General features: G+C 33.6%; 1 protein-coding gene and 2 pseudogenes across 15 annotated transcripts in view; 2 read left to right on the forward strand and 1 right to left on the reverse strand.

Annotated features, from left to right (window-relative positions):
• Positions 1 to 24,808, reverse strand: part of QTMAN (queuosine-tRNA mannosyltransferase) — a 336,381-nt gene that overhangs the window by 211,784 nt on the left and 99,789 nt on the right. For 14 of the 15 annotated variants that reach the window (XR_005651304.1, XR_005651303.1, XR_005651305.1 and 11 more), the window contains exon 2: positions 23,697 to 23,900. The exons of the other annotated variant lie outside the window; for it this stretch is intronic. Coding sequence is in view for 11 of the 14 variants with exons in the window: in XM_039855615.1 (XP_039711549.1) it covers positions 23,697 to 23,875 (179 nt within the window). In the remaining 3 variants the exon portion in view is untranslated. The remainder of the gene's footprint in view (positions 1 to 23,696; positions 23,901 to 24,808) is intronic. 15 annotated transcript variants of the gene reach the window in all.
• LOC120597386 (uncharacterized) lies at positions 792 to 910 on the forward strand (annotated as a pseudogene).
• On the forward strand, positions 2,443 to 2,561 carry LOC120597472 (uncharacterized; annotated as a pseudogene).

Consider the following 24,808-nt stretch of genomic DNA (forward strand, 5'->3'; position numbering starts at 1 on the left):
GATTCCTTATATACAGGATCTCAATTGATTTAATTTCATTTTCATGATAACACTGCAAGGTAGGTATTATAGTCCCATTTTAAGAGGCAAGAAAACTGAGGCTCAAAAAAGTTAACCAATTTCTCCAAAATCTTATGGCTAATAATTAATTTATTGAAGGTAAATATATTAGGCCAAACACAGATCTATATTGATATGTTTCATAATCATCCCCTGAGGATCTTCATAACTCTTGATAAGCTGTCATTTCAGAAAGAAATTCAATGCTAACACCTTACAAAGTAGAATTAAATAATGCAGAATTTTTCTAACTTTCCATCAGATACACCAGCTAGAAAGCTTAGATACTTAGTGTTTTGAATTGGCCTATATTAATCCATCATGTCCACTTCTTTCTTAATTTACCTCAAAGATAAAAAATGGCTACCCTGTTTGACAACCAAAAAAAGTACTAATAACCATAATCTCCTATGAAGTCCTCAGAGACACAGCCTTGAGATTTTAAATACTGGTTAAGGTTAAGAAAATATAACTGGATGTAATAGGAAGAGGCAACTTTAAATATTTTTTGATTGCCAACCGTCTTCCTTTCTAAGTATGTACAGCCACTAACAAGCAAGGCTTAATTCGTTTCTTCTGTTTGCTTTGTTTTTTGCTTTCTGATAGCCTGTGACAGCCTATGAGAAAAAAGAGCTTATATTATATTTTTAAATAAAATAAAACAAAAACCTATGTACTTATAATTGCTCATATTTATCAAAAGGAAGGCTATAGACTTAAGAAAGACAGTCTGCTATGGCCACGCCACTCGGAACGTGCCCGATCTCGTCTGATCTCAGAAGCTAAGAAGGGTCAGGCCTGGTTAGTACTTGGATGGGAGACCACCTAGGAATACCAGGTGCTGTAGGCGTTAAAAAAAAAAAAAATCCGTAAAAAAGTTATATAGTTACATACAAGTGGCAGGCAGGCAGCATATTTTTGCGAGAGCAATCAGTAAATGAAGAAAAGTCAGTCACAGAACCTACTCACAGGAAGTATTCAGATCAGTTGAGATGTGAAGCTCATTCATAGCTAGAAAATCCATCAAATAGCTAAGGCCATACCAAAACCCAGGAGAGAATAGGTCAATAAAATGGGCAGGAATACTGAATTATTCCTTCTGCTTTCATGCCTTAGAAGCATCAAGGATCATACAGGAGACACAAAATCTTGATCCATCTTTAGGAAATCTTATGAACATTACGCTGTAATCTGAAGGTCAAAAATTTGAAAGCCACCATTTACATTATGTCCTATTTCATAGGGAACAGATATAAAAAATGAGCACCGAGGAGCCACAGATTCAAGGATTTCAGAGATGTGACTGTACCACGTGGAATTCCTTGTTTGTAAAATAAATTTAAAGTTGCATTCTGAGGAAGAAGCATTGATGCGGATTGAGACAAGAAGTAAAGTACGCAAACAGGCGGAGTTGAAAAACTGGAAATTGCCAGAGAAGACTAAACTAATAAGTGGATTTATGTGGGTTTTGTTTTCATTTTGTTTTGAATGAGGAGGGCAGAGTTTATTCCTCTTCAAATTTCCTATGACAGTTCTTAGCAATGCCACTGTCAGACTTTCTAGTTATAAAACAAACCTGAATTTGCTTCTTTTGATATTTGAACCTGTTTTTCTCCATTTGCCTCCAGTAGCAAGATAACAGTATCACTGGTTAATTAAACCATTCCCTGCCTTGCTTTTAACTTATTTCAAATTCTTTCAGTATTTATTTTCAAGCCTATTACTAATTTGCACCATTGTCCTCTACATGCTATCGAATTTGCCACATTAGATTCACATTATAGAATTCAATACTAGATACTCAGGACCCACCCAGAAATATCACTTAACCTTTTCAGACCTCTGGAAATGACAGCAGTTTGATTAGAAAAGCTCTAAAATCTTAACTACGTTGATATGTGTCACATAATCTCAATGCCAGGTATTTATATCTAAAAACAATAATTAATAAGAAACAAAATAAAGTGGTATCATGAAAGACTATATTGTTTTACTAAAAAACTAAAAATAACACATCACACTTTCACATGGAGGGAATGGTCTGTATGATTTCTTCCTGCTACTTCTGATTCCAGAATTAATGACTATATTATGGCTTATTGTATGTACATGATGCTAGCAGACAGTCCTTTATTTAACAAAAATTGATTGAAAGCCTAGAAAGTGACAGGCACCATATGACTCAATAAATTCGAGAAGGATGGTACAGTGGGTTGAATTTTGTTTTCCAAAAAAATGTTCAAGACAAACCTTCGGTACCTGTGAATGTGACCTTATTTGGAATTATGGCCTTTGCAGATATAATTAAATTAGGATGAGGTCATACTAGATTAGTATGGACTCTAAATACAGTAACTTCTGCTTTATAAAAAGAGGAAAGGAGTCTACAGCCATTCTGCCCTGAACAAGCCTGACACTGTCTGATCTCAGAAGCTAAGCAAGGTTGGGCCTGGACAGTACTTGGATGGGAAACCACCGAGGAAGGCCAGGTGCTGTAGGGTAAAAAATAAAAAATAAAAAATAAAAAAAAGAGATTGTAAGCTGACAAGGTCCTTGCAATCTGTGAGGTCAGACAAGGGTTGCCTCGCCTAAAAAATAAGAAGATAAAAAATAAATAAATAAATAAAATAAATAAAAAGAGGAAAGGACACAAAAAGATACAACACAAGGAAGGTCACATGACAACAAAGGCAGAGATTGGAATGACATGCCCAGGTTTTCAGGGAGCCCCCAGAAGCTAGGCAGAGACAAGGAAGTAGTCCTTCCAGAACCTTCAGAGGAAGCATAATTTTACTGACACTTGATCTTGACCGTGTAGCCTCCAGAACTATGGGAGAATAAATTCTGTTCTTACAGAAGCCTTAGGAAATTAATATAGATAATATAGATACTCACGTTGATACAATAAGAGACAGCCAGGCAAATAAACTTATTAAAAGAGTTTCGAGAAATATGTTGTTTTAGTGAAAACAGAAGACTGGTGACACCTAATTTTTTTTTTAATTTAAGCTTTCTTGATATTGAAAAGTAGTGCTTCTGAACAGGATAAACCACAGGCTACTATCTTAATCAACTCTATCACTAATTTGCTTTTTGAAAATAGACAAAATATTTGATTTCTGAACATGGCAGTTTCCTTTCCTAGAAAGTGAGATTTGACAAGCTAATCCACTATGCAAAGTGCAAAGAAAATTAATGACATTATGCTGAATCATTCTGCAAATGGTAAATGTAATATTATACATATATGCACACACAGATAGAAAGATGATAGATAGATAGATAAATAGATAGATAGATAGATAGATAGATAGATAGATAGATAAATAGATAGACAGACAGACAGATAGACAGACAGACAGATAGACAGACAGACACACACACAGAGACAGACAGATGAGAGAGAGAGAGAGAGAGAGAGAGAGGAAAATAAAAAAGAAAAGAAGTAGATGATGTAGGGACAGATAAGGTGTGGATAGAGACTAAAAGTTATAAATTTCATGACACTGTAAGGAATTATTAATCTGTCTCTATCCCATCTAGAGACTATATATAATCAACTATTCAAAACAATTTTTACCTGAATATTTAAATCACTTCAGTAGTGAAAAAATAAGAGTAAGATAACAGTATTCCTTAAATATTTTTGTTCTCTGATTAAAAAAATGATTAAAATTATTAATACAAAATAACAATCTGTCCATTTGTGTTTTCTTTAATTAGCAAGAACATTTAACCTCTTCAATAAACTTTTATGTGGACAGAATGTTTCATACTACTATAATTATCCCTTAAAAGTAACAAAACAAAAAGAAAGGAAATACCCAGCAAGTGAAACAAAGCTAATAGAATTACTGAGTTATATTTATACTTACAATCTTGTGCTTGTGAAGATAAGTATAATAGATAATACTATTATTTGTAATAAGCCTAGAAAATATGCTTTAGACCAGCATTCTCAACCTAGTTGCACATTAGGAGGATTTGCAATATATTTAAATATAAATGCTGATGTCCGGGGTCACATACAGGCAATGCTGCCTCTATGGCAGCACAAGCTTTGTTTTGTACAACTCCAGAGGGCATCATTTATACAAGGCAATATAACTTATAAGATGTAGGAATATAAACTAAGTGAATACAAAGCATTAAAGATACTAAGTGAGCCACTAAATCAACATCAATCATTTCTTTAAAATGAAGTATCATACTTCGGCTCTGTGGACAAAAAGAAGCTTTTATAGGGCAACCATTTAGTACATAGAATTATGAGCATGCTCTGGACTCTGGGAGATTGCCTTATTTTTCCTTTATTATATAATAGAGTCCTATTTTATAGTAAATATAGCATTTTAAGGTTAGAAGTATTTAATGATATTAAGGAATTACTTAGAATTTTTACAAGAGTAATACTGGTATTATAGTTATACCGTATTTTTTAAGAGAGTTTACCTTTTAGAGTATTCAATGAAATATGAAGTGCTATGAATGAAATGTCTAGAATTTGTTTCAGTACATTTTGGAGTGGAAAGGAGCTCGGCAGAGTTTAGATAGAACAAGATTGGCCATTTATTTATAATTGTTAAAGGGTAAATAGGTTTCTTATCTATTCCTCTACTTTTGTGTATGTTTAGATTCTTCTGTATTTTGGCCACTCATTCAAATCAAACTAGGAAACCCAATGTGCCTTCTGTCAGCGAGTTATCTTGACCAAAATAGAGAATATACCTAAGATGTCTAGAACCATCCTAAGGAAAGGACCAAGTGGTCATTCTTTAACCAAATGAGTAAGAATTTATTTGTTGGAAAAATAACTGGCAGTCACTGAAATATTTTAATAATTTAATCAAGGTGATGCCAAGATGCCATTACTCATGAAAACTGCTGGGGGATGGTTGAAGCAAAGGAAAACAAAAATTACCTTTTATAACAGATTAAATGTAATATAATTAAAATTGTACCCAGAAAGTATATATTCCAGGGACTTTATCTTAGCTGGGCTATCACAAGAAGCCATTAATAATCACTGATGACTTAATATAAGAACTAGGTTAACACTATTCCAAAAAATTCAAGAGGAAGGAAGGCTCTTTAATTCTTTTTACGAGACCACCATTACCCTGATTCCAAGATCAGAAGACATTACAAAAAAAGAAAACTATAGGCCAATATCCCTGATGAACATTGATGCAAAAATCTCAACAAAATATTAGCAAACTGATTTTAGCAATACATTAAAAATATCATATACCATGATTTGGTTGGATTTATTCCTGGGATGCAAGGTTGGTTCAATATTCATAAATGAATTAATGCGATACACCACATTAACAAATTGAAAGATAAAAATCACATGATCATATCAATAGATGCAGAAAAAGCATTCGACAAAATCCAACGTCCATTTATAAAAACTCAGCAAAGCGGGAATAAAGGGAACACACCTCAAAATAATAAACACCATATATGACAAACCTACAGCTAAATCATACTCAATAGAGAAAGGCTAAAAGCATTTTCCTTAAGATCAGGAACAAGACAAGGATGCTCGCTTTTACCACTTCTCTTCAACATTGCATTGGAAGTCTTAGCCACAGCAATAAGACAAGAAAGAGAAAGAAAAGGTATCCAAATTGGAATGGAAGAAGTAAAACTGTCATTATTCGCAGATGACATGATATTATGCAGAGAGAACCCTAAAGATCCACCAAAAAACTGTTAGACCCGATCAATGAATTCGGTAAAGTAGCAGGTTACAAAATTAATGTTCAGAAGTCAGTTCTATTTTTATCCACCAATGATCAACTTGTAGAAAGAAAAATTAAGAAAACAATCTCATTTATAATTGCAGCAAAAACAATAAATACTTAGGAATCAAATTAACCAAAGAGGTAAAAGACCTGTTCTCAGAAAATTATGTCATTGAAAAAAGAAATTGAAGATACAAATAAATGGAAGTATATACTGTGATCATGGTAGGAAGAATCGAGTTCGTTAAAATGGCCATATTACACAAAGCAATCTATAGATTCAATGCAATCCTTATCAAAATATCAAAGGCATTTTTCAGAGAACTGGAACAAATAATCCAAAAATTTATATGGAACCATAAAAGATCCTGAATAACCATGGCAATCTTCAGAAAAAACAACAAAGTAGGAGGTATCACACTATCTGGTATCAAACTATACTTACTACGAGGCTATAGTAATGAAAACAGCATGGTACTGGCATAAAAACAGATACATAGATCAATGGAACAGAATAGAGGCCCAGAAATAAATCCATGCCTATATGGACATTTAATCTATGACAAAGGAGGCAAGAATATACAGTCGGGTAAAGACTATCTCTTCAACAAATGTTGTTAGAAAAACTGGACAGACACATGTAAAAAAAATGAAATTGAACCACCTTCTTACACCGTATACAAGAATAGACTCAAATGGATTAAAAACTTAAATGTAAGACCCAAAACCATAAAACTTCTATAAGAAAATATAGGCAGTAAACTCTCTGAAATTGCTATCAGTAATATCTTTTCTGATATAGCTCCTCGGGCAATGGAAACAAAAGAAAAAATAAAAAAATGGGACTACGTCAAACAGTTTTTACACAGTAAAGGAAACCATCAATAAAACAAAAAGAAAGCCTACTGAACGGGAGATGACATTAGCCTATGATACATCTGATAAGGGGTTAATATCTAAAATTTATAAAAGCTCATCCAACTCAACGACAACAACAAAATCCAATTAAAACATTGTTAGAAAACCTGAATAGATATTTCTCCAAAGAGGAAAAACAGACGGCCAAGAGACATATGAAAAGACGCTCAAGATCACTGATCATCAGAGAAATGAAAATTAAAACCACAATGAAATATTGCCTCATATCTGTCAAAAAGGCTATCATTAATAAATCGAAAAATAGCAAGTATTGGCAAAGATGTGGAGAATAGGGCACTCTCGTACACTATTGGTGGAATTGCAAAATGATACAGACACTGTAAAAAACAGTCTAGAGATTCCTCAAAAAATTAAAATGGAACTACCTTTTGACCCAGCAATCGTATTTCTGGGTATTTATCCAATGAAAACCAAAACACTAATTCATAAAGATCTATATATCCCATCTCTACGTTCACTGTATTTATAATTACTAAAGTTTTTCTGTCAGTAAACTAACAACTGGTAACCGTTTTGTGCATATTGCCACTGTATCATGGAAAAAGAAAAGTATTTCCATATTACAGCTCCTATTTATCATTTTAAATTTAAATTCTGCCTGATGTGCTTCAAATTCATTACAGCTACATCTTTCGCTACTTGGAAAAGAATCCAAAAGAGAAAAAGCGAAAACCACTAAAATAGCCATCTTCTCCACTGTACTGAATAGGTAATTATATAACAAGCAAGAAGTATTCTACTAAAGTAAAGCCAATATTCATGTAAATGTTTTAAAAAGTATAGCTACTCAATGCAATGGGAAGAACAAGAAAGAAAAAAAAAAAGAAAATAGGGAGCATATAATTTTGTAAAGCATGTAAGTAAACTGCTCAGTACAAAGTCTTTAATGCTAGAAAATCAGCTAGCATTGTTTTTTCTATGTAATAAATATCCGTAAATAAATACAACTAGAATATTGCACATAGCAAAAAGAATATGTCTTATAAATTTTATTGATATTTCTTGGTATCATCACTATTCTTTCATCCAACAAATATTTACTGAAAACTAAGAATTATACCACAGGAATGCGAAAAAGACAAAGCTTCTGCCCTCAAGGAACTTAGAAGTAATAATATTTCCTGGGCAAATTTATGATGATCTTTGTTTATAAAAGTTCAAGAAAAGGGAAATATTAAATATCATAAGATACCACGATAACTTTAAAATGTACTTCGGATATTCGCACTTGAATTTCAGTGGCTCAAAAATCAGAGTTAATTATCTGTTACTTTACAAACGTTTTTTTCTTTTTATATTCATCTACTTGCAGAAAGACCATTTCCTCATCACTACTAAGACTGTCCAAGTATAATGGGATTGGTAACACCGCTCAGCAGTGACAATAAGTAACACAGTATGAAGTTATTCACAATTGTTTGGTAGTAGTGAAACACTGGAAGTTAAGAGCAAGAAATGGATGAAAAAAGGATTTAGAATAATCTGGAAGGGGAGAAATGAGTAGCCGGATTACGAGTAGTTGAGATGTTTATCTTAAATGTTTCACCAGATATAAAAAATAGTTTAAATGGAATATCTATGAAAAAGAAACGTAAATGTGCAGATTACCTCTCTCTCTGCAACATGCTGGTTAAACATATTTCTTCAATTCCCCTACAGCATGTTTTACCTTCAGCCCCAGCTAGCAAAAGTAAAAATGTGGAGATTTTTGAAAAAAATAAGAAGGAAAGCCTATTTCCACAGAACAAATACAAAACTAATATACGTAAGTTCTCTTCCAAAATTTTAAATACTAACACAAAGCTTTCAGCATATTTATAGTTGTTTAAAGTTATACACCAGCAGCTAAATAATCTGTACTAATTTGGTGGACAGTGACACAGCTGACCTGAAATGGACATTTCTATTGTAAATAAGAAAGAAAATATATTATGTTTACTAAAATTCATATTAACTTCAAGAAAATATATTAGGACTTTTATTTCCATTTATCTAATATTTTTGGCAGTTATGAAGTTCAGCTGTTATTTTTATTAAAATTAATGTGAGAAATTTCTATACATTCAGATATTCACATAATTCTTGGGGTTTATACAAAGAGATGATGCTAAGATATATGACATAACTACTTTGTGTTAGAAAATTATAGTCATTTTGTGACAGATATGAAATTTTGCCTTTCCTTAAAACAAAAAGGCAACAGGTATTGTCAGACCTTCAGATATATGAAACAACTATACGCCTTTTTCTCTCTTTAAGAGTACTTTAGCATTTACTAAATAAGGGTTCAATTCAACCGCCTTCCATTTTACCTTTTCATAAACAGTACTTTCACACACTTTCAAATCAAGTACCTAGCAAAGTATCTTATAAAATAGGAGTCATTAAGCAAATGTTAGCTCAAGGAAATGAATAGACAGTGAATTATAAATTCACTTTTCTAATTATAGTAATAAATATGACCATTATTTTAATTCCTTATCACTATCCAGTATGATATTTAATTGCTGGTATTTAGCTGTAATTTAAAATCGATACGAGAACTGAAATAAAGATAGACTTAAACTCTGCGAATAATATCCACTCTATCATTTCTTCCTACTCTATCACTATAAATCACCTGTACTAAAGAACAAATGTAGCAGTATATTACAGCTTTGAGCCACTCTTTAAACTTTACATTTTTATTAAAGTATTAATTCCATGTCATCTCTTCTACTTACATTTTAAAATAGATAAACTGAAGGCTAGAGTTAAATAACTTAAAAATAAAACCTCTGAGTAAATGAGTTACACAGAACATTATAAATTCAACTCCACAATAATATCTTATGCTCCAGTTTACAAAATATTCTTGAAACATTATTATCTCATTTGATCCTCATAACACACCTTGAAAATAGTGTGAAGGTTATTATTTTTTATTTGCACCATTCTACAGATGAAGATACAGAATGAGAGTGATTTGTCTTTTTACAGGTGAGTGCCTGACCTGGGTCTGGAGCTCAGTTCCTCTGACTTTTATATCTAGTTCAGTGCTATTTCCCACTCCCTTGAGTGACTATGTATTAATATGTCTAATAGGTACAAGAGAGGAATGCCCAAACATTAAAGGAATTCACATTGTGTGGGCTAGTATTTGTAAGTCAGGATTAGTCAATATCTATATGCCTAATCTGTGGTTTGGAGTTGTGAACAAATACCACATTAGTCAGTAAAGCAGAGTATGTAAGAGAACAAGTGATACTCCATGTCTGAAAGAAGTCATTCTTGGTTAGATGTACTTATCACCTGAAAAAAAAAAATTTGTGTGACAAATTGAAAAGTAAAACAGAAATGTAGATGAATGTCGATGACTTCAAACTGAATATTCTAAATTGCAAATGTGGAAATAGTGATTCATATGGCACCATTTCATTATACTCTATTAGAAGGAAGACTTCAGGTGACTCATACAGATAAATTTGAAGAGAAGGGATTTCCCCCTCACCCTCTACATTTTAATGTATAAAACAAAAACACCAAACAAAACTAGGTTGCAACATATTACTTTAGAGGTTTCCTACAATATTTCTACAACCTAAGACATATCAAGCTTGTAACAATTTATGCCCACCTAAAGCCTAAACCTTTAAACAGTAACAAAAATATTAACTTTTTTGCTGTAATATAACAGGTCATAATAGAATATAAATATCCTGAATTCTCCAAGTTTTGATTAAATCAGTATCTTAAGGATTTATTGTCAAAATGACAATGTCCAGTGGAAATACCAGAACATAAAAGCTGAGAAACACTGATAATAAAAATTCTTTAGTTTCTGGGTCCAGAGAGGGCTGAAGGATGCAATAGCAAAAAAGAAAACCCTAATCATCAAAATTTTCTTTTTCAATAATTCTAAGAGGCTGGTACTAACCACAACTCACAAATTCAGACATCTAATTAGGAACTGCATTTTTAATACTAGTTAATACATGTAAAACATATGCATGCTGAACATATTAAAGAACAAAAGTTTTCTGGGAGCTTTTTTCCATGGAAAAAAATAAAGAAAACTCAATACTATTCAAGTGGATAGCTACCATCTGCCAGCATTTTATCTAAAATAAAACTGATTGCAAGAAGACAAATATTAAGACCATGTTTCCAAAAGCCTAAATATTTTTCAGGTAGTTCAATTCTAAAATCACCAGTTTCTACTTCTCATGTGTATGTGTATGCACGTGTCTTCTTTTTTCTACTCCCGTTCTAAACACCAAAATCAGATGAAGAAAATGATTACTTACATAAACTCTATTCACATATTGAACAATATTCAAATTTCAGAGCAAGCACGACCTCAATTCTTAACCTCTACTTCTCTTACTTTTCCTACATTTCCCCAAAAATACTGCACTAAAATGAGAATGTCATTAAATATCTTTCAACACTTGGAAAAAAATAAGAATACTGCTATCGAAATGATTGCACAGTTCTACAAATCACTCTTTATGTACACCCAAGTTATAATCTCTTCATTTCCAACAACTGCCAGAGTCAGGGATTCCTAAACCTTTGTGATAATGACATCGAGCTGTTGCTGGGTTTCCTGGCAGCAATACTCTTATAAAATAGAAAAAAAAATAAAATAAAAGCAGTTGATATTTCTATTTTAAAAAGTAAAAAAATTCCCTTTGAGAAATTGAAGACTTTCAGCAATGTTACAAAATGAAAGCTAAGAATCACTACATGTGGGTGAGAAACTCTATCATACAAATGCTATACACTCAAACACACACACGATATGCAAATAATATGTACTTTTAACATAAATAGATTTCATGATAATTTTTAAATTGTATTTAAGTTTATGGTGGAGAAAAATAAAATAACAGTGACAAAAACTAGTTCACATTCTTAGCTACTTTCATTTTCTGAAAATCTTGGAACCCACCAAAACCGTTTGTACACAAATAAATGTCTGTATCAATACTGGATACATAGATAAACCATAGGCTAAAAATCCCCTACATTTTAGATAAATACTGTACTGAAAGACAAGTTACCAAATATGGGGGATTTCCCTAGAAACATATTAGTACATATATGACTGCTTTAGAAATGCTGATTCAAGTAGAATATTTTCCAAATAATACTGAAGATAAAAGGAAAGAATAAAGAAAAAAAGAAAAGAAAAAAGAAAAAAAAAAAAACAGAACCATATCCAAGAGAAGAAATTTAGTTCCTAAGCAGACTACCCTATTCACCTTTTTATAGTTTGTGTCTTATAGTGTGTGTTCTTCAGATGTAAGCCTTACTAGTTCAGACCACTGAGGAAGAGACTGGCTTTTCTGAACTGGATACTAAGTAGAATGGCAACCCCAAGCTTTATACATTCATTTTCACTTCGGGATCTAGCATAATATAAGAACTCTACCAATGCACTTAATATCTGACTTTTGGGGAGAAGCGGGGAATGTGGGAGACAATTTTCAGAAGTTAACATGAGGTAACGAATCACTTGGTTGGGTGTGTGTGTGCATAGACATGTATATGTATATATAATATAAATTTTATTTAAATAGAGAAAAGAGGCAGTGTTATTTTAAATTTTATAAGAAAAGAAAGTTTTGCTACATTTAAGTATGTAGAGTACTTAAAATGCTGCCAAAGTAAACTCATTGATCTAATTTAATGGGTAAATATAAATGATTTACAATTAGCATAGCCATTTCAAATATAAGTATAACCACTAATACAGTTTAACTGTGATCTCCGTGATTTTGACTAAATTATTTTATATCCCAAATTTTTTCTCATGAGTTAGGTAAGAGGAAGGTAAATTTCAGTTCAGTTCCTAGACAAATGTTATAACTAGTGAAATGCAAACACCACAATTTGCATTCATATTGCTAGTTCCTTTAATACTTTCATTCCTACATCTTTGTCCTCATTCAGAATTTCACTATTTCTCCATTAGCTGTTTAGATGCCAAAGACCACCTCTGCCCTCATCCATGGTCTTTGTCTTCACCTTACATTGCTATAATAATCACCTTATGCATAGTTGTCCTTTCTCTCAGTATTCACCACTTTTTTGTTTGTTTTGGGGGTGGGGTTGCCTATGAAACACTGTTTCCCACTCTTTTTCCTTTGCTCTCCTGCACTCAGTTGATATGGTTTGGATGGAGTTGATTCCACTTTATGATTCCAAAGTGATCATGTGATCCAAGCACGGCCAATAATGATATTAGATGCTTTTTGCCATGGAAATAACTTCAAAGACCATATGATAAAAGAAAAAAAAAAGTATTTCAATCAATGTGTGACTTTTGTTAGAACTGTCAAGAGAGAGGTAGGATTTCAGATAGGATAATTAAGCTGGGAGAGATAAACTTAGCTCTGGGAGAGATCCATATGAAGAGAGCCTGCTCCAGAATACAACCAAAGCAGAGGAAAGCAAAGTCAAGAAATCGAAAGTCCTAATGACAGGACTGAACCACTGGATCCAGCTCTGCCTGTAGTCAACTACTCTGGGACTGGCAGTTATATGACCCAAGGCATTTTCCTTTATTGTTTCAGTAATTTTGAACTGGGTTTCAATGGTGTGCAATTAATAGACTCTTGGGTAACAGAGCCTTCAAAGGATACTCATAGCCAAAAGCAAAAGATCCCCAAATTCTTAACCTTAAATTCAAGAATATCCATGAACTACACAAAATTTTCCTTATCATCCCAACCTGATAGCTCATGACTCCTCCTTAACCAGAATATGTTCATGCTAAACCAAGGTTTTCGAGATTTCTAAACATTCCCAATTTTTCCCAGCATGAATATCTCTAGTCACAACACTTCCTTCTCCTAATGCACTCTTCTATTTCCTCTCCATCTATCAGGTCTATCCCAGAATTTCCTGAGTGAGAATTAAACTCTCCCCTCTGTCCTTCTTTAGTGAACACTGTCATTTCTAAAGTACTGACAATCTTGTGTGAGTTCTATAGTAACAGCTTCTGTATTTAATGTGCATGTCCTATGTCCCATGTCCTGTAGAGACAGCTAACATGAAGGTCAGATACCTTCTCTTTGAAAAGAGAAAGAGTTCCGAACAATAAGTCATATAAGAGCAACTTAAAAGACTGGAGCACTACTGAAAAAAATTATTCTCCAAAATAACTCTAAAAGTAAAAGCTAAATATTCAAGGAGATATACAAAAAAGAAAAGGAAATAATTCCTGTGTTAAATGAAGCACCAGTCAATAACAAAGTTGAATGAGAAAATGAATGTCTTTTGTGTTAGAATTCCTTAAATCTTGATCTTGATTTTAATTCCTTGTTCACAATATCACAGAACTAAATAGATAAAACCAAAACCTTCAGTTACAGATGAAAAAAATAAGATTCTAAAGTTAAAAAGTGACTTTTCCAAGGCCAAGCAATTAATTTATGGCAGAGCTGGGATTAGAATCCAGGACTGCCAATTCCCCTAGTGTACTCTGTTGTTTCTTACAAACACAAGTGATTTGTGTTCTTTTGGTAAACTCTTGAGTGTGTGTGTGTGTGTGTGTGTGTGTTACTAAAGATCATTTGAAGATTCACTCTTAGAAAGATTCTAAACCAGAAGCTACAAACACAAAGCCCTAAATGGGCCATTTAAGTAACATACATATGAGAAGAGACTAGTATAAAACGATGGCAACTAGGTGTTTGTCTGTATGTCAAAAAGCATTAAAAATAAAATTTAAAAAATGCTTAAATAATTGCAGTGGCCAAACAAAATATCTCTTTGGACCAAAGTCTAATTTCTCATTTATCCTACAGCTTCTGTACCATAAATTAAAAGGCCACTGTTCGTGGGTGGCCACCAAAACTAAAAAGTCTTTTAAAATACAATCAAGAAATTTTACAAAATATCACAGGTATTTTCTAGATTCTTTAAAGTTTCCTGAACCAAAAACTTTTTTTTTTTCCTAGAAACCCTTATACCGGGGAAATTCCAGAAAATTATATTTTCTTTTATCAAAATTTACATAATAGATGATGACTGATCTCATAGTATGATTAATATAACCCATAAAAATAAGTGAGTAAATGTGTATGGAATTCTTTAGTTTAATCCCATAAAACTAAGTAACAGGCTTTTCAATGTCTCTAAACAGTTTCTATGTACAAAAGATAATATCCCTAAACACAGGATACTAGTAGTGTCCATAGCAAAAAAAAAAAAAAGCAAATTAACAAAGCTAATTACAACCATATTTTGTTTGTATTTTCAAACCCAGACATGAAATCATTCATTCAACCATATTTCCTCAACAGCTACTACCTACTAAGCAGCATACTAGGTACTGAGGATAAAAATGGTAAACAAGAAAATGTGGCCCCTATCATGAAACTCACAGTACAATTAAAAAAATAATAATAAACAAAATAATTACAAATTATAAACAATGTTATTAAAGAGGGAAAAAAGGATGCTGAAATAAAGGGCTCGTTTTAGAGACAGAGTGGTCATGAAGGGCTTCTCTGAGAAGGTGAAATTTTAGCTGAGACTTAAAGGATGGGAAGGAATAAGCAAAGGGTGTGGGGAGCGGTGATGAGTTAGTGTTGCCAGCTGAGAGTCGAGCAACTAGCAACTGGACCTGAAGCAGGAAAAAGCATGGCATTTCAGAGTGAAAAAGGCCAATGCCACTTCTACAGCAGATTACTCAGACAACTGGAGCGAGAGATGAGGTTGCAAAGATAGGCAAATCCTGTGTGTCATGTAGATTTTTACATATGCAATGGGAAGTCACTGATGGTTTTCAAACTGGGATTATTTAATCAAAGCTATGAGTATTAGCAAATGGATATAAGCATGAAACTTTCTTTCCATCAACCAAAACTTTACTCACCCCATAGCCCTCTCTCAACTGCATATATTTAATCACTAAGAATATCTCCTTAAAAAGGGGGATTGCTAAATTTTTATTATCAGCAAGAGTGGTGGACAAAGAAATATAGGTGACACTGTTTACAAAAAAATCATTAAAATATAGGACTATGTCCTTTAGAAAGATAGAAAGATGAAAAGGACATGCATGAATGCCCTTTTGTGAACACTGAGTCTGATTCAGCTACTGCCTCCTGCCTGCATTACCCTTGTGGGTGGCTGGTCAGGAGACGAGCAGGTCTATCATGTGAATGAACCACAGAGGAGTTTAAAGAAAGGAAAGATGGACAAGAATTAGTCATTTAATATGTGGGACAGTGTGTCCTAAGGCAGCTGGGAGACCAAATTTGACCTCAAGGGAATGGGCGAGCATAAAAACTTCCCTAAAATGTGGAGGCTTAACAGAAGGAAAGGGTAATAGAGTATCTGCACCAAAGCTTTAGACTACTCAAGTATAACAAGTCAGACACTAATACCTGTGCACACCATACACAGCTCCAAAATCAAACATATTTTCATTGACTAAGATCTTAATAAAAGACAAAAATTTTTCTCTGATAAATAAATCTTAGAAATGGAAGTACAATAAAAATATCTTTCATTTTCTAAAGGTTTTTTCCAGGCTGTGGGGACAAACCATGATGAAGACACTCAACACCTAAAAAGTGGATTAGAAGCACTCTGAAATCAGACTCAGTTTGATTATTATGTCAAAAATAAGCATGTTACTTCTAAAAACAAAATTATGAAGGTCCTTACTCTACAGGCAGAGCTCTTTTATACAATAGTACATTTTTTACCCATTTGGGGGTTTTATGCCTTTTCCATTTTATTCACTAAAAATAATGATTTTCTCTCCTCCATTAAAGCGTAATAAACATTCCGCTTGTCTTTTAAAATATAGTTGGTGAATTTCAAAGGGTAAATATATGAGAGAGTTACCCTAGAAGTCTTTAAGGTGCAGAATCTGTTAGAAATAATGTCTTGTATCCATATGAATCATTAGTTGAGGGCTGTACAGAATCTTAAATGTGATGCTTTATTTTTTAAATATGCTAGAAGGGATATTAAAAACATACACTTGAAGTTGCACTGCTATGCTTAATTCCTTGGAAACAGTAGGTTCACATTGTGTGCTACTAATTACACAGACACTTTTGAATTAGCAACTTGTGAGAATAAACTATGAACTCCATAACAAGAAAACATTTTTTTTCCCCTGCTACTGGCATATTTTATTTCTTGAGAACACTGACAAAGAAACACAAAGAAAAGTAGAAAAGGTGAAGTCTGGAAACCACCCTTCAGAAGCATAGTGTCAGGGTTAATTTCCAGTTTTGCAATGAAGAATTTGTTAGAGTAATTTAAAGGTTAGTCATTCATGTGTGTGAATGAGAGAGAGAGAGAGAGAGAGAGAGAGAGAGAGAGAGAGAGAGATTGACTGAATGGTTAGTTATTGGGTTTGAAGGATTATTATATTTCTGTAGTGTTGTGGTCAGCTACATTTTGAACATAAAGTCCACATGGCTAAATGAACAATACGGTCAATCAGAGGAAACTTCACTGAGATGAAATATTGTGGACAAAGCCCTAAGCCCTGTACAAATACTGGAAAGCTGCTGTGTGTAGTGCCTAGACAGGAGAGCAGACTGGTAGAAAAACAAAGCAAAAGAAAACCCCACAATTAGGCAGGACAGGATAGGGAAGCTGGTCGGCTGGGCAACAGTAATGGGGAAACTCTCAGACAAATTTCATAGTCACATGTTGGTGAAACTATGAGATACTACATTGTACCTACTGACAATATTATTTATACAGTATCAGAACATCATCCAAACCCCAAGAAGTTCATACAGCTGGTAATGATATAAGGAAGTGGGGTGGGCAGTACTGGAATGCTGCCTTTAGCCAAGTTCACAAACCAAGTAGAGAACTTCACAGGCTACCTGAAGATAGTCTGAGGATACTTTGAGAATGGCAGGTATTGAACATCTTAAACAGAGCATGTATTTGTGTATTCATGATTTGTGTATTCATGATTTAAAAATATATATGTCATGTGTAGGAATTTATTTGGATTATTAGGAAAGACCTCAAAAGAAGAAAATTAAATAACTTGTGAGTTCTATGATTGAAAACTAAAGAGAAACAAGCTGAGGGAAAATAAGAGAATCAGATTCACGGACCTAGAAAGGCTCCTGGGTCCCAGCTTCTAGTCTCCAACAAGAATCAAGAACTATTAATATTTCTCAAGACTCCAAGAAGCACTACACCCACTTCTAATAGTAAAATCTAGTGATATATTCTTAATCGAGAAGTACTTAGGTCTAATTTACTTAAACTGTGTACCTTGCTTCAACTAGGCATAAGATGGCAAAGTGGTTAAAAGCATGGGCTTAATAAGAATAAACAATACATGGCTTTTGCAGGTGGCCAGACTTGAGCTCAAATCACACACTTACCACTAGCTGTGTAACCCAGTGCAAGTAAGTTGACTCTCTAAGCCTCAGATTCCTCCTCTGTTAACCAGGAAAACAATATCTAACTTCCAGGATTGTAGGATGTCTACTACAGGGTAAGTGTCCAATGTTAGCTGGTATTACTATTGTTTAATCCCATTCTTATTCTGGTTACTATAGAGATGTAAAATGAGTACCCTAGGTAAACCTAACAATACGTCGCTTACCTACAACTTGTTAAGTCATCATTTACTTTTATACTCCCAACTAGGACACACACTAATAAAAAGGTGTTTTTGTGATTAAAATGCATTAAATCATTGAGAAAGGTATATTTTAATAAAAGGACATTTTATCACTGAAATGTTATTATATTATTCCTAAAGTTATATTTTTAATAAGAAGTAACAATTCAAAACAAGATATAATTGCCAAGCAAGGTAATTAAATTACCAGTTTACAAAAGAATTGCTTGAGAAACCACTACCTTCCTTATTAATTCACCTATAATGCACTATTTATCTATACCATTATTCACAAAGTCTAGCTATAAACAACAAACATATATAGGTAATTCATATCAGCTAAAAATGTTCATTTTCTCAAAGAAAGTTACAATCAATGTATCATAGAGAATAGTTCATTTAAGAAAAAAATAAAAATCACACATTCTTTCAAAGGGAATCTGCTTAGTGAAAAGCCATAGTTAAGATACCAGTAAAGAAATGACAAATCATAATAGAATTATCATCAAATACCACCTTAAGCTTTAATTTCACTTTGCATTTCTTGACCCAACTGAACTTCCATTCCATTTATTTTCCATTTAACTATTTGCTTTCCTTGCCCTTCCTTGGACATTTAAAAAAAAAAAAAAAAGGTCAGGGGTTGGGGGTGGGTATCATAAGGATAATCCATACCTATTAGGACTTTCATGATTACAAGAAACAGAAAACGTAAAAACTAGACACTTAATCTCATGTAACACAAGTCTGGGAAAAGGCAGAGCAGCACTGGTTCAGTATACCAGCCTCTGTCTTTTAGTGAGAGATTTTTAACTAATGCATCAACATCTTTAATGGTTATATTTCCATTCGGATTTTCTATTTCATTTTGAGTGAGGTTTTGTAAGTTATGTTTTTCTAAGAAATTATCCATTTTTCCTGTTTTCATATGTATTAACATAGAACTGTTAAAGTATTTCCTCCTTTTTATTGATCTGTGCTATCTCTCTAGTTTTTTTCACTCCAAAAATTAATTTATGCTTTTAAAAAAATCAATTGTGCCTGTAGTTTATCTATTTTATTATTTCAAAATAACGGCTTTGTGTTGGTTCATCTCAATTATATATTCGTTTTCAATTTCATTAATTTTTACTCTTCTTATAGTTTCCTTCTCAATACTACTCCTAGGTTCAAGTAAGAGGGGTCCTGAACATCACAATCAAAAAGACAATAATAAAAATGCATTTATTAAAGATGACATGGCTACAACTGCCATTTTAGATGCAACCCACTTTGTGATACACAATATGTTCATTATGATTCAGTTCTATTTTTTGGTATCCATTGTGATTTCTTCTGTGACCCATGAGTTATTTAAAATGTTGCTTTTACATCTGCTGATTATAGGGTTTTTTAGGAATTTTTGTTAATGATTCCTCACACTTCAGAATGCTTTCATCTGAGGGGCGAGAATCATTTGGGGAGAGCTGCTCACAGTCTGATACATGCACCAGCAGAGCAGCTGCTCCCTTAAGCAAAGAGCTGCAGATCCTGGCAGTAGGATGCTGCCCAGGGCACAGGAAAAGGTTGAAGGGATGTGGATGGGGCACTGACAGTCTCTGCTACACTGATCTTCAGACAACTATTTTTATATAATTCCCAGGGTACTTTTCCGTTGTTTCATTCTTATAACCTCCTTTCTTTATACCAAAGATAACACCTTAACTGTTTGGCACCTTACTTTTTGTCACTTAATATGTCTTAGAGAGGTTCCCAGCAGAGTATAGAAAGCTTTCTGATTCAGGTTAGAGCTGCGCAATATTTCATTTCAAGAATATAATATAACTTAGTTAACCAGTTCCTGTTAAGAAAATTAAGCAACCACATCTTTAAAGTCAGCTTACCACTCTAACTTCCAGGTCCCTCTTCAGTTCCTCTGTTACTCTGCTCTGCTATGGACTTTTTTAAAAATCTGTTACATTTTATAAGCAATTGTAGATACTTTAGAGATGGCAGGTTTTCAGGTGACTAGGCAGCTTTATTGCTCAAAATGGAAGCCTAATCCAGGCTCTTCCTTGACTTCCATCAGCCATTTTGGGAAGCCCAGGTGTTTTGTCCTTAACTTGTCACCTCCAGTTGCAGGCATCACAACCACAGTCAAATGCAAGAAAAGAGAGATGGCTTTCTCCTTTCGTAAGTAAAAAACAAAACAAAAAAGCTTTGTTGAAAGAACCCCTCAAAGCCACACACTTAAATCTAATCAGCTAAAACTTAGGGACTGACCAGCTCTAGCTGCAAGGAAAGCTTGGCAGAGAACAGGATCATCATGACTGAGGTCAATCATGCTTCACTCCCAGGGGCTGGGTACTTAGCCAACCCCAAAGAAAACCGTGCTTCTGTTAACAAAGAAGAAGGACTCTTAAGTGATCGATGATCAGTGCATCTGCCACAACACCTCGGATGGAATGAAAAACATAATTGTAAGCATCTGAGAATGAAAAAATGATTTTAAGTAAGAGTGATACAGTTCAATAGAGATACTGCAGGAAGAAAAATGAATGAAATGTCTGATGCCTAATCTAGGTATTTTAATAAAGTAGAAATATTTGATCCTGGAACAAATGACTTATACATTTCAGAACACAAAATTTAAGGCACATCTTCAGAAATATTTTTCTGCATTTTGTGACGTTTCCAGAAGGCAAGGCTCTGGAGGATAGCATAGGGTATAGCATAGGGTATAGTCAGTACTATCGTAATGGCTGTGTGTAGTGCCAGATGAGTGCTAGAGTTAATAGGGGAGATCACTTCATGGGTGGTATAAATGTCTAACTTTTTAAATTTTAAATTTTAAATTTTAAAAAAGGCTTTAACATAACCTAAAAATTACAACAATTACCTACTACTTTTGACAAAAATAACTTGTGAAGCTTTTCTAATCTATAATAAAATTATACAGCTGTAAATGTGAATCATGATATATTCTTTTAGCTGTCAAGCTAAAGTAGAATCCAACTGAAGAATTAAGCTGAAGCATTTATTCTTTTAGTTATAAAATATTTTCCAGATAACAAGCTTATAACGATAATGACTACACACACAAAGTTAGAAAAATAACATGTATACCTGCATTCAAGGTCTTTCTCAGATATACTTCTACCTGTTCTCAGTAATTTGCATAGTAGGCAATATTGGTGCTTATTCATTATTTCTTTATGAATTTTTATGATTTCATTTCCTAAATGTACAAACAGAGTAAGTAACTGGAAAGTGAAAACTTTTCATATCTTTAAGTCTCTATAGAGATCAGATTTATCCGGTATAATAAAAGGTTACTCTTTCGCTTCAATCTAGGATTAAGTAAGCATACTTTTTAACTTTGTATTAAGTTTTCAAGCTGCTGCTATTTGTTCAAAAGTATTCAAAAAAGTTATTTGATATAGAGTACATAAGTTATCGTTGGTCAAATAGAACTATAAGTTAAACTAGTAAGGAATATCTTTTAGTGAAGTCTGATTAGATTAATACTATATAGCTTACACGGCTGACTTTAAAAGATCACAAATACCACTGTTTGGGCCTGGAGGTTACAGCTATCAGAGAGTAAAACTTAACTACTTCCCAAATCTACTTCCTAAATAAGACTGCTTCAAAGAACAGTGTGATGTTTATCCTCAAATGATTCAGACCTCAAAGGGAGTGTGGAGGCCATGGGCAGAGAAGTGTGTGCTCGCATGCTATCCACATACATATATTTGTAATATAATAATTTCATTCTGAAAAACTGTATAATCAAAATGAAATTAATAGATATAGAAATGATTCATTTCAAAATGAAATCACTGTAGAAATTTATTATATCAAATGGCAATGTTAAATAAAAGTGCACCATAAATTCAACTGGATTACATGACCTCCAGTAATACACTACAATTGGTGCAGCTAAAACACAATTAAATGAGATGTGAAAACAACTATAAACAGTCAGATTTTAACACAGCAATGGTCTTATCACTACCTTTAAAAATTTTATATCGATACATTCATTGAAATTTCCCATACTATTAGCAAAACAACAATATTCACTTAGTAATATCAGAATATAAAACATTAAATTACATAAGGAAAAATATAGTTTAGATTAGAAAAATACAAAATTCTCATTATGTCCCAAAACAGCATTTTATCTTTACAATCCCAAGCAATGTGACTTGAGTGCTCACTACCATTCCATCTGACAATCTGAATTCTCAGAGATGATGTCTGGTTTTCATATGCCAAAAGGGTTATTCTCTAAATTCCCCAAACTACTACTAAGAACAGCAACCTACATTTCTATCTCAAGCTGCTATCTCCCTTATGACTTTTCCACCTTACAAGCAGCAGATGGGTATGGCTGCTGAAGCCAAGGTGGGCAAAGTAGCTTGCAATGTGCCCTTTCTCTAACAACCTGTCTGCTCTAACTACATAAATTATCAGCCTAGCACTCCCCACTCCTGCTTAAACCAATGCAGTCCTACCCAGAATGGCAAGAACATCAAATATGTAAACCACAGTAGGATAATCTTCCACTATTTAACAATCAAGAGACACATTGCAGTACATACAAATAGAGTATAAAGAGGCAGAAATGTTCAGGGGGATTTCATTCTACTTGTTCCTCCTAAAAATGTAATGAGTATTTCTCAGCCATCTTTTCAGTGTGTCCCATAAGACTTCCTAATAGGTGCCCCAAGCTCCCACTTCATAACAAATCAGAATTCATAACTGAGGTCTGTGTCCCCCAAATCTTCTCATCTTTCAACATTAAGCAAAGGTTACCAACTGTATAAAGCCACCTTCAGTTTCTCACAGTAAAAATCAACTTCTTTTACCATACTCCCACTGCACTTGCCTATCTTATCTCTACCTCAACAGTCTTTAAAGCCTGTAAGGGCATAGACCTTAGTCATATCCATCTTTGAAACCTTAGCTCCTAGTATAGAGCAGACACAATAAACTAAGCTAAAACAGCATACTAACTGAAAGAGACATTGGAGGTTACAGAACAACAACAAAAAAAGACAATGTGCCCAAGTCAACTTTCTTAGGCCAAAATAACTGTCATCCACACCCACATTTGTGCCTGTAATAAAATCACAAATGAGAAAAGGCATGTAGATTGTAAATGAGGCCACTTTTCTACCGACTAGGTGTTATCACAGTGTAATGTACTCTCTGCTCTGCTGTCTCTACTATAGTCATACTGACCAATTCCACAGCTGCAGAAAATTTCATAGATGCCAACAGAGAAGCAACATCCTTATAAGAGGTATACATTAAAAACAGGCTGAAGAGGCAACCTGAGCTCTAATTACCTGTAATGCTCACTGATGGGAATATTCTGAGAGAAGTATAAAGCTGATGTCCGTGCTCTCCAATGCCACTTCTTTGCAGGAAGGGTATAAAGGACACAGTTTTCCAAATCCTCTTGGAGCAAATCCACCAGCTGTTTATGGGACCCTCCATAGAATGCCTCGATGATAAGAATACTCATTGGCCCTTTCAAACCGTCACGGATTCTAGATGATAAGCAAAAAAATGTATATTTCTTTCAAATACACGTATATGTAAAGATTTTTTAAATAAAAATAAGTTAAAATATTACACCCAAAAAAGCAAATGCAAATGATTTACAGATATATTATGTTTTTAAAATAGCCTTGTCCCACTTTTTAAAAAATTATACAACACTTAAGGTTTATATTTTTGTAATCGATATTTTTACATCATTCATATTAGTAAGAGGAAATAAAGGATACTTTATTTTCTTGATTTCTGTTTTCTTCATGCCCTAATATTACTTCCATAATGACTCAATGTTTTTCTCCTACCCTACAAAGTTTAAGGTCTCTCCTGCTGTGGTCATTCACTTCCTGTTTGGAATGGCTTTGACCCTGATGCAGTAACCTCAGAACTGGCTTGGCCTAGAACTCTATCTAGTCTTGGATAGTCACTGAACTCATCTGCTAAGACTTCCACTCCAAGAGCCTTTCATTTGTGAGGCCCTTTCCAGTTCGGAAATTCTCTGATTCTACAACTCCATCTTTTAATCTATCTTTAATTTCACAGTCCCCAATGAATCCATATTTAAAAGAAAGCACATTCATATTCAAATCTCAGTTCTCTAGTGTTATAAATCTTAGGATTCAATTTCTTGAGACATTGGACATACCTTGCCCACTTCCCCACAATTATACATATCCCGCCCCGAAAGGAAGATGAAAAAAGTAGGGTAAAGCTATATGCCTGTGAACCAGCAAGGTTTCTACGACCTTTCTTTAAACAACAAACAAACCCATTACCCATTAACAAGAATAAAGTAATGTTATTTTTAAAAACATGGTAAAATTTTCATCACAGAGAATTGGCTATCAAGCCATTTTTTTTTATTTTAATAATATGATTTTGCTAATGTGCTCAGTGAAAT

This window comes from Pteropus medius, unplaced genomic scaffold (genome assembly GCF_902729225.1).
Source record: "Pteropus medius unplaced genomic scaffold, Ma_sr-lr_union100, whole genome shotgun sequence".
Lineage (NCBI taxonomy): Eukaryota > Metazoa > Chordata > Mammalia > Chiroptera > Pteropodidae > Pteropus > Pteropus medius.